This window comes from Dermochelys coriacea, chromosome 23, assembly GCF_009764565.3.
Source record: "Dermochelys coriacea isolate rDerCor1 chromosome 23, rDerCor1.pri.v4, whole genome shotgun sequence".
Taxonomy (NCBI): domain Eukaryota; kingdom Metazoa; phylum Chordata; order Testudines; family Dermochelyidae; genus Dermochelys; species Dermochelys coriacea.
Window position 1 is genome coordinate 14,503,185 of NC_050090.1, and position 9,378 is coordinate 14,512,562.

The following is a 9,378-nucleotide window of genomic DNA, read 5'->3' on the forward strand; positions in this document are numbered from 1 at the left end:
GCTGGTGCAGCAGAGGCCCGGGGCACATTCATCTTGCTATGGGTTGCACCTTGTCCCACCCTCACCACAGCTCACACCTTCCGTGCACTTCCCCCACACGCACTGGTAGCCCAGGCAGCACTCCCCGCCCCACTGGGGCCTGATTGGAGCAGGTGCCCCCTAGAGGGGAAAGGCCCCATGTCCTATTCATCATCCCCTTGAGACAGCCAGTCCCATTCTGGCACAGAAGATGTCCCAATGTATCACTCACACTCACCGTGTGCTTAGCTTTACACTCCCAGCACTGGCTGGCAAAGAGGGAAGAGGAGCAGAAGTGGGCCGTCCAGCAACCATGGTCACTCAGGCAGCCTTGGGGAGAATGGAGCATCTCAGCAGCAGCTGCAAGAAGGACTCCACGTCCTCCCTAACCCAGACACCCTGGTATCTACATCATCCCACAAACTGTGCCTGAGCGAAGGGAGGCAGGGTGGCTGGGGAGATCCTGTCAGCATGGTCTCCTGCCCCAAAAGGATTGGTCCCCATCTCTCACTTCTGTTAGAACACCAACCATCTAATCAAAAAGGGCTCATGCATCCTTGGATGGACAAACCGGGGAGTAGTGTGGGTAGAAGCCGGGAAGTGATTTTACTTCTGTATTCGCGTTGGTGAGACAATACTGGAATCCCGTGGCCAGTTCTGGCGTCCACATTTTAAAAACGATGCGGAAAAATCAGAGAGGGTGCCTAAAAGATCCACAAAAATTATATGAGGGCTGGAAAATGTGCCTTACAGTGAGAGATTTAAGGAGCTTGATATGTTCAGCTCATCAAAAGAAGATCAAGAGGTGATTTGACTGTGGTTGATGGGAAGGGAAATCCTGGGTGTGGAAGGGCTCTTTGATCTAGCAGAGACAGGCAGAACAAGAACCGGTGATAAGCAGTTAAAACTAGACAAATTCCAATTTGTCCAGTAAGGCCCACATGTCTACCAGTGCAGATGATTCAGCCCTGGAACAAACTCCCCTGCCAAGTGGTGGAGTTTCCATCTTTGGCTGTCCTCCGATTCACACTGGCTGCCTTTCTGGAGGAGATGTGTCAGCCAAACACAAGTTATGAGCTCAGAGCAGGGGCAATGGTGAAATTCTCTGGCCTGTGCTCTGTAGGAGGCCACTAGATGATTGAATGGCTCCTGCTCTTAGAATCTATGGATCTGCGCCCCTAACAAATCACCTTTGATCACAAAGGAGGTGTCAGAACATCTGGAGAGGAGGAAAGCGGTAGCAGCCACAATACTGGCCTGACATTCCTAAGAACTGGAATCAGTTCCCAGATCTGCTACAAATTCCTTGGGTGACTTTGGGCGTGTCACTTCATCACACTGCTCTTGCAATTTTACTGAAGACTGGGATGGTGTTTCCATCACATGAACTGGTGTGGCTGGGTAGCATCTGGCACAATGGGGGTCCTGATTTTGGTTGGGAGGGGGTGTCTGTGCTGCACCTGGCCCAGCAGGGGGCCTCAATATCTATTGGGAGGCCATACACCTAATAAAAATTATTTTGCATCCAGTACCACAGGGAATATTCTGCAGAGCTGAGCAGAACTCAAGCAACTGGGGTTATCTGAGAAGCTGGTACCGACTCTAGAGATTCACACAAGTTCAGCTGATCCAGTGGAGACCTGTTCCCCATAGCAGCTTCCTCGTCTCGCCAAGCTACCCAATCCTGCTGCCACTTGGGTGAAGAATTCTGACTGCCAAAGGTGTCTGAGCACTGGAGGAAACCTGCCTTGTGTTTAAATAACCTGCAATTCCCCCCACTCCCAACACACCTTCCCCCAGCGGCTCCAAAACTCAGTGTGGGTGCAGGGATAGTTCTGAAAATGCTGTATGGGCAGTTTATATAGGGACTCCTCGCCTGGGGCTGAGATACAGCTGCCTCTGGGGTGGGGCATGGCAGCTGTTTATACAGATTTAGGCCAATTTACACTGTCTGAGGACCTGGGTCATTGACTCCAATGGAGCTACAGTCAAATACACCAGCTGGGATCTACCCCCATTGACTCCAATGGAGCGATGGCTGATTGACACCAGCTGGGGATACGTCCCATTGAGTTTCCTTCTGATCACCTCATCCTAAAAAGGATCTAGTACAAACAGGCCATGTCTACACTAGGTGCATTTTACTGGTATACTATGCCAGCTGCAGCTACACTGGCAAAGCTGGCCTTTTACTGTGTAGCGTATTCCACCCCTCCCGAGTGAAACCAGTGCAATTTTGCCAGCATAACTGTGTCTACACAAGGGCCTTCTGTGGGCACAGCTACACCAGTCAGGGATCACCCCTCTTCATACCCCCCACTGGCAGAGGCTGTCATGTAGACATGCACTTAGAAGGGGGTTCAATAATGGGTGACAATTACAAGAGGACTGGGAAATCTCTCTGATGAAGAGCGTTGGAAAACAACTGGGAGAGGAACATGCAGGCAGCCGCTAGAGGCTACAGCCAGCAACCAATGGGATGGAGAAGGTAGATCAGTAACTTTGATCCCCCGTGAGACCAGAGCAGTAGACCCCAAAGCACCCTTCAAGCCTGCCAGGGTCCCGGTGTGGAAGACGGGTGTCCCCAGCTAAGCCAGGCTTGCATAGAAGCTGTAGATTGGTTAGCTCTATTTTTTCTCAAAAAGAAAAGGAGTACTTGTGGCACCTTAGAGACTAACAAATTTATTAGAGCATAAGCTTTCGTGAGCTACAGCTCACTTCATCGGATGCATCCGATGAAGTGAGCTGTAGCTCACGAAAGCTTATGCTCTAATAAATTTGTTAGTCTCTAAGGTGCCACAACTACTCCTTTTCTTTTTGCGAATACAGACTAACACGGCTGCTACTCTGAAACCTGTCTATTTTTTCTGGAATGCTTTTGTTCTGCATAAACAATACGTTGCTTGATGAAGCTGGTGCTCACAGGCACCTCTGGTGCCAAGCTGATACCAGATTGTGACGAAGCGTGACTGTTCTTAATGTTTCCTCTGAATAGTGTGGAGGTGCCTCAGTTTCCCCTAGGCAGTTCTTAAGTATCTAGGTGGTGGGATAAGGGTGTATGATCGTTGCAGAGCCCTAGAGGGCAGGTGTGGGCAGGGGTCTGGACACAGAGAAGGGCCGACACCCTGTTTCCTGGCAGCTGATGGCCTGGGCCCTTCCCCCCCGCAAGGTGAGAGCTAAAGGGTTGGAGAACAAAGGGATCCGGTGCCCTCCTGGCCCGGGAAAGGGTCAAAGCCCAGAGGAGGGGGGGGGCTGGAGAGAGTTTCAGTTTGGGGCTGGCTGGGGACAAGGAGTGAAGTGCAGACGTGGTTGTCTGGCTCACTGCCCACCAAAATGGACCCGGCTGAGGGGTACTGTTCTCTGCACCTACAAGCTCTGTGTTAGACCATGTTCCTGTCATCTAATAAACCTCTGTTTTACTGGCTGGCTGAGAGTCCTGTCTGACTGCGAAGTTGGGGGGCAGGACCCTCTGGCTTCCCCAAGACCCCACCAGGGTCCAAGACGGACTCGCTGTGGGAAGCGCCTGGAGGGGCAGAGGATGCTGAATGCTCCGAGGAAGCTTCCAGGAAGGTGGAAGCCGGGTGAGCTGTGTGTCCTGAAGACAGTCTGCTCACAGAAAGGAGACTTCCCCAGAGTCCTGACTGGCTTCGTAGGGAGCAATTCCAGAGCATCCCCCCCAGTTCCAGAGCATCCTCCGTGACACAGATCTATTGAGAATCAGCCCAAACCCTGCTCTGACGGGAGAGTCTCACAGGTTGCTGCCTCAAAAACAGGGATGGCTGGAGGTCTGAGACCACAGTGGAACACCGCAAAGGTTAGAGGTGCAATCGCCTGCCTTATGATCCTGAACCATGGGTCCTTCAGCTAAATTGAACAGGGCGAACTGAAAACTGAGCAGAGAAAATCCACCATGAGCCTGCGGAACTCATTGCCACTGGCTTATTCTTGAGACCAACTGCTGAGTGGACTGGCTGGTGGAAGCCGTTTGGGGTGGGCACCCTGTTTATGTTCCATGTCTGCACACTGCCCAGGGCACTGGGGTTCTGGACAGATATAGTGGGCTGATTCCTACAGCCCTCCATAAAAGCAGCAGAGTTCAGAATTTAATGTCTCCAATTTACCCCCTGCCAGAGAGAGAATTTTTATTGCAAGAAAAACCCAAGGAGCAGGACTTTATACCCAGATTCACCAGCATGGCACAGGCCTCCCGCAGGGGGTGTATCCTCTCCATTTTTGCTACAGCTTCCTGAAGAAGAGGGAAAAATGAAGCCTCCATGCTACAGCTTTGTGCCAGGCCAGGGTAATGAGGGGAGCTTTCTTCGGAGGGAGGGGGCTTCCATCAGCCCATCCCGGATAGCTAGCAGCCTGTGCCTTCTGTCGCTAAGGGATGTGCCTTCTGGCCAGCTGGTCTCAGAGGCCTTCCAGGGCCTGGCTTTGCGCCGTAAGTGAATGATGAGGAAGGCCAGCCCGGGGCGGGGGATCGGCAGGACGTGTCTCCCTAGGACAGGCTCTGCTTCTGCCCCACCACCTGCTCCTTCCTCTCTAGACTCTGCCTGGCTTCCCTGGAAGAGACACAGGTAAATGGGGAATGTGTGACACCGTACCTGGGCCTGCACTGGTGAGGAGATGCCCCTAGGACGAGAAGGATGTGAGGTTAGAGCTGGGGGGGCTGGGAGCCAGGACTCCTGGGTTCTTTCCCCGGCTCTGGGAGGGGCGTGTGGTCTAGTGGGTTAGAACAGGTGGGCTGGGAGTCAGGACTCCTGGGTTCCATCCCTGGCTCTGGGAGGGGAGTGAGTCAGAGCAGGGGAGCTGGGAGCCAGGACTCCTGGGTTCAGTTTCCAATTGTGTCCCTGCCTCCCTGGGTGCCCTTGGACATGGGCAGGCCTTTCCTCCCTCTGTGCCTCCAATTGTGTCCCTCCCATACAAGGGAGTGTGTGATCCTGACCTCCATCTGTTAATAGTGGATGAGTGATGACAGTGATGGTGAGCTGGGGCCCTTGAGCTCCTGCAGCGAGGCCAATATTCAGGAGTGTAGCCTTGGGGCCCAGCGTCAGACTCCTTTAGTCTGTTACACTGTCCCCCGGCCCGGAACCTAGTTCCAAAGGTCTGGCAGGCGGGGACAAGGGAGATGGTGGGGTGGGGGTTGATAAGTTTCTGCTACTGACTCTTCTTTCTTCCCCGGGCTGTGGCCCCAACCCCCGTGTTTGCCGGGAAATACAGGCGCCAGGTGCCCTGCATGGAGCCTAGCAACAGAGCATCACAAGTCTGCAGGTACCATGAATCAGGAGACAGTGTGTTAAAGGAACCAGCCAGGGAAGGAGAGGGGTCCATGGGGGCAGGTTGTGTATAGAAACTGACAGAGCTGGAGAGAACCCAGGAGTCCTGGCTCTAACCACTAGACCCCACTCCCCTCCCAGAGCCAGAGCAGAACCCAGGAGTCCGTTGCACTCTGACTTGTGAGCGTCTTCCCAGGAGTTCCTAGAGGTGAAGTCCCACTGCCGACCCCCAGCAGAGGTCACTCAGGGTGCACATCATCCCTGGCAGGGGCTCTGGCCTAGAGCGCAAATGCAGGGTCCCCACCCCCAGCCCCCCACATCCATCCCCAGCCGGCTCTGGGCTCCAGCCATCCCCTCGTGCCTCTGTCTGTCCCAGCCCCTCCACACTCACCCGCCATCTCTCTGCCAGGCCCCGCTCCCCCTGCTCGATGGAGGTCACCGTCCTGTCGGAGAACAGCATCACGCCCGTCTTGTTGTCTGTCACCTGAACGGGACCAGGACCGGCTCAGCCCAAGGAAGGGGGCTGGGAAAGGTACTCGGGTCTGAGCAGGGAACAGCCACAGCACAGGGCGCTCTGGCCATGCCCCCAGTGGGCCCTGGGGAGGACATTACTTCACCCCACCCCACCCCCACTATCCAGGGAGCTGGGGTCAGGGGGGTTCATTCCTAGGTGAAGATCCACATGGAGATTTCAGGTCCCCTCTTGATCGGGCATCCCTGGGGGAGCCCTGGCAGGCTGGGGGAGGAAGTGGGGCACCACCACCTCCCTGCTCCTGCTCACCTTGTTGATCTCACGGTGGATGTACACCGTGGCATTCCCCACCCTGCGCTGCTCCTTCTCCTCGGTGTGGTAGTTGTGGGGAAGCTTGCGGAAATCAATGGGGGCCTCGAAGCGCCCCTCCTCCTGCCCCAACTCCACCTGCAACAACCCACATCGACTGAGTCCTGGGAGTTACAGTCCCCAGACCTGACTCCCAGCCCCTGGCTCTAACCACTAGACCCCACTCTCCTCCCAGCACCAGGAATAGCAGTAATTAGGAAACACACACACAGACTCACACAAAACCCCTCAGAGATATTGAGGTTAGAGTGTGCAAACACAGACAGACAGACACACACACACACAGTCCAACTCCTGCTCCCCCCACCCAACAGAAATGAGGGGGTGTGGGGCGATAACCGTGGGCTGGACAGAGATACAGACAGGGCATGTGCATGGAGACAGCGACTCAAAATTAGGTGGGGGAATGAGGATAGATGGGGCTGGGGGAGAAGGTAGGTGGGTGTCTGGGGCTGGAGGGATGGGTGGGGCGGTGCCTGGGGAGGGGTAGAGGGGACAGCTGAGGGTGTCTGGGGAGGGGTGGGAGTCCCTGGGGCTGGAGGGAGGGGTGGTGGGGGATGCCTGGGGAAGGGTGGGGATGTGGGTGCCTGGGGAGGGATAGAGGGGCAGGTGGGGGTGCATGTGGGTAGGGATGGGTTGTTGGGGAGTCCCTGGGGGCCCGAGGGGAAGGGTGGGGGTCCCTAGGGAGCAGGGGGCACTCAGTCTCACCCGGCTGCCCCCCAGCAGGTGCTGGAAGCGGCCCAGCAGGCGACGGGCAGCAGGTGGCAGGAGGGAGCCCCCAGCCCCCACCAGCAGCACAACCAGGGCACAGAGCAGCAGCCACCGCGCCCGCATCGCGCCCGGCCTGTCCAGCGGCGTCTGAGCAGGTCTGCGGGCGGACAGAGCAGGTGGGTGGGGGGCACAGCCCCAGCCCGGCCCCCTGCCCTCCGGCACCCTCTCCTCACACCCCTTTTTCCATCCCTGTATCCCTCCCTCCCCCACACCCTTCCCTCCCTCCATCCTTCCCCTATCCATCCCTCTGCCACACCCCTTCCTCTATCCCTCCCTCCAACCCCCAAAACTCCTCTCTTCCTCCATTTCTACATCCCCAGACACCTGCATCCTCCTCCATCCCCCAGGCATCCCTCCCCCACACTCCACCCTCCATCCATCCTCCCCACTCCCCTCCCTCCCCATATACACCTTTCTCTCCCTGCAACTGCCCCTTGTGGGTCCCTCTCCCCCTGCATCAACCTCTCTCCTTTTCTCCCCATGGAGTTGCCCCCTCTTTGACCAGCCCTCCCCCCATAATTACCCCAGCTTATTCCCCCTTCTGACCAACACTGCCCCAATCTCTGCACCCCCATAGCACTGTGATCCCAGCAACCTCCTGATCTCCCTTCCCTCCCCCCAAAACTACCCTGCTCCTTCAATCCTCCCAGAACCCCCCAACCCACCCTGCCTTCCCCCACCCTGACCTTCCCCCCCACCACCGACCAGCCACCTCCCAGGGACCCGTACTGGTCTGTTTCTCCTGGGACACCGATTCGAACGGGGTTCTGATTCCAGAACCGGCCACCAGCCGACCCATGGGGTCCCACCATGCTTGGGCACTTGCCAAGAGATGCCCATGGCCTCCCCCTCCGTGTCAGCAGCTGGGCAGCGCAGCCGCTCGGGCAGCAGGGTGAAGTTGGGCCATTTCTGTCGCCCCAGTAGCTAAGGCGCCATAACTAAGACATAGAGCAACACCCAACTCTGCTGCAGACTTCCTCTATACCTCAGTTTCCCCATCTGTAGAGCAGTGGGGACGGCCCTGACCTGCCTCGCCTCACGGGGCAGGAGGGAGAACACAATTTATAACTTTGACAGATAATGATCCAGGGTTATTATGAATAATTGGGCCCTACCAATTTCACAACTGTGAAACTGTCACGGATGTTGAAATAAGCCCTTCACTGGGAAATCTGATCTCCCCATGTTTCCAGGAGTGGGGCTGCTAGGCCGGACGGGTCTGGGGAGGGACAGGACTTGTCTTTCCCCTGCACGGCCGCCGTCCGTAGGGAAATCAGTCCTATCTCCAGAGGCAGGGCAGAAAGGAGGGTGGTACACCCCCCCTTCAAGGAGCCACATTTTTTTTTAGGGGGGCTCCCCAATTGGCTGGGACTAGCAGCTTGTAGCCCCGGCTGGGGTGATCAGATCCACCTCCAGGAGCCTCCCCCGGCTGCAGGAAGCTCCACGGCCCAGTTCCAAAAGCAGCATAGAAGTGAGGGAGGCAACCCTACAACCCCCCACAACAGCTTTGTGACCCCCCCATCCTCTTTTAGGTCAGGCCCCCCAGGATTACAAAACCCTGAAATTTCAGAGGTAAACAGCTGAAATTGTGAAATTGACCAATCTTAAAACCCTTTAGCCGTGAAATTGACCAAAAAGGACTGGGAATTTGGTAGGCTCCTAATCATGAGGCAGTTGTTTGTCTGTATTGATGTCAAGGCCCAGCGCTGCAGGGTAGTTTGGGGAATCAGTGAACGCCCACGGCCGGGGAGCTCCCAAAGGTTCCCACTTTGTGACCATTCCAACTGGTCACTGGCATCAGGCGTGCAAGAGGAATGGCCTGACACCGCCCTCTTCCGCCTTTGCCAGCCACGCAGCCCGGGCTGGAAATCGCACTGCTTCGCGCCAGAATGATTTTCCTCGGGAGTTTGTGTGTGCTGCAAAACTGACATTTGCCGCCACAAACCAATGAGAATCTAGCTCCGGCCAGCCAAAATCCGCCAAGAGCAACGTCGCAGATACACCGCCGGGAGCCAGTGCTGGTCAGGCTGGTATGTGTCTGCTTATACGGGTACCCCTCGCCCGGCGCTGGGATGCGACTCCTCTGGGTTGGGGTGCAGGGGCTGGTCCTATGGGGATCCGTTGCCCGGCACCGAGATGCAGCCCCTCTGGGGTGAGACACAGGGGCTGGTTATTTGGTGACCCCTCACCTGGCACTGGGACACAGCCCCTCTGGGAGGGGGTGCAGGGGCTGGTTATATAGGGACCCCTCCCTGCCCCCACAACCTGTGCTCCTCCCCCCACCTGCCCGTATAGGGGGAGGGGCATTATCACATTTGCAATGAGCATTTAGCAGTGGGGGACCTGCAATACCAAATAGTCCCACTGGGGGAAGCATTTACAATAGGATCCCCAGCATTTTGGCAGGGGTGGGGACACACCCTCCTGGTTAATTTTCTCCCAGCATCCCTTGCAAATAACAAAAAGGACCAA

The 9,378-nt window shown here is 56.3% G+C and overlaps 1 protein-coding gene across 1 annotated transcript; it reads right to left on the reverse strand.

The window, feature by feature from the left end:
* Positions 1–4,153: 4,153 nt before the first annotated feature.
* Positions 4,154–7,084, reverse strand: DKKL1 (dickkopf like acrosomal protein 1). Its single transcript, XM_038381465.2, has 4 exons — positions 6,844–7,084; positions 6,076–6,213; positions 5,686–5,778; positions 4,154–4,580 (listed from the first exon to the last, which is right to left on the reverse strand). Exons 1-4 carry the CDS (start codon positions 6,967–6,969, stop codon positions 4,296–4,298), a joined length of 642 nt encoding a protein of 213 aa, XP_038237393.1. The 5' UTR covers positions 6,970–7,084; the 3' UTR covers positions 4,154–4,295.
* Between the last annotated feature and the right edge of the window lie 2,294 nt (positions 7,085–9,378).

What these genes read in the sequence shown, in the direction of transcription:
- DKKL1 (XM_038381465.2), bottom strand. Translation starts at nt 6,969, where the DNA reads ATGCGGGCGCGGTGGCTGCTGCTCTGTGCCCTGGTTGTGCTGCTGGTG. An exon ending in ACCTGCTGGGGGGCAGCCGG is followed by an intron (nt 6,214 to 6,843) that starts GTGAGACTGAGT and finishes GGGTTGTTGCAG; the next exon opens with GTGGAGTTGGGGCAGGAGGA. An exon ending in TCCACCGTGAGATCAACAAG is followed by an intron (nt 5,779 to 6,075) that starts GTGAGCAGGAGC and finishes GGTCCCGTTCAG; the next exon opens with GTGACAGACAACAAGACGGG.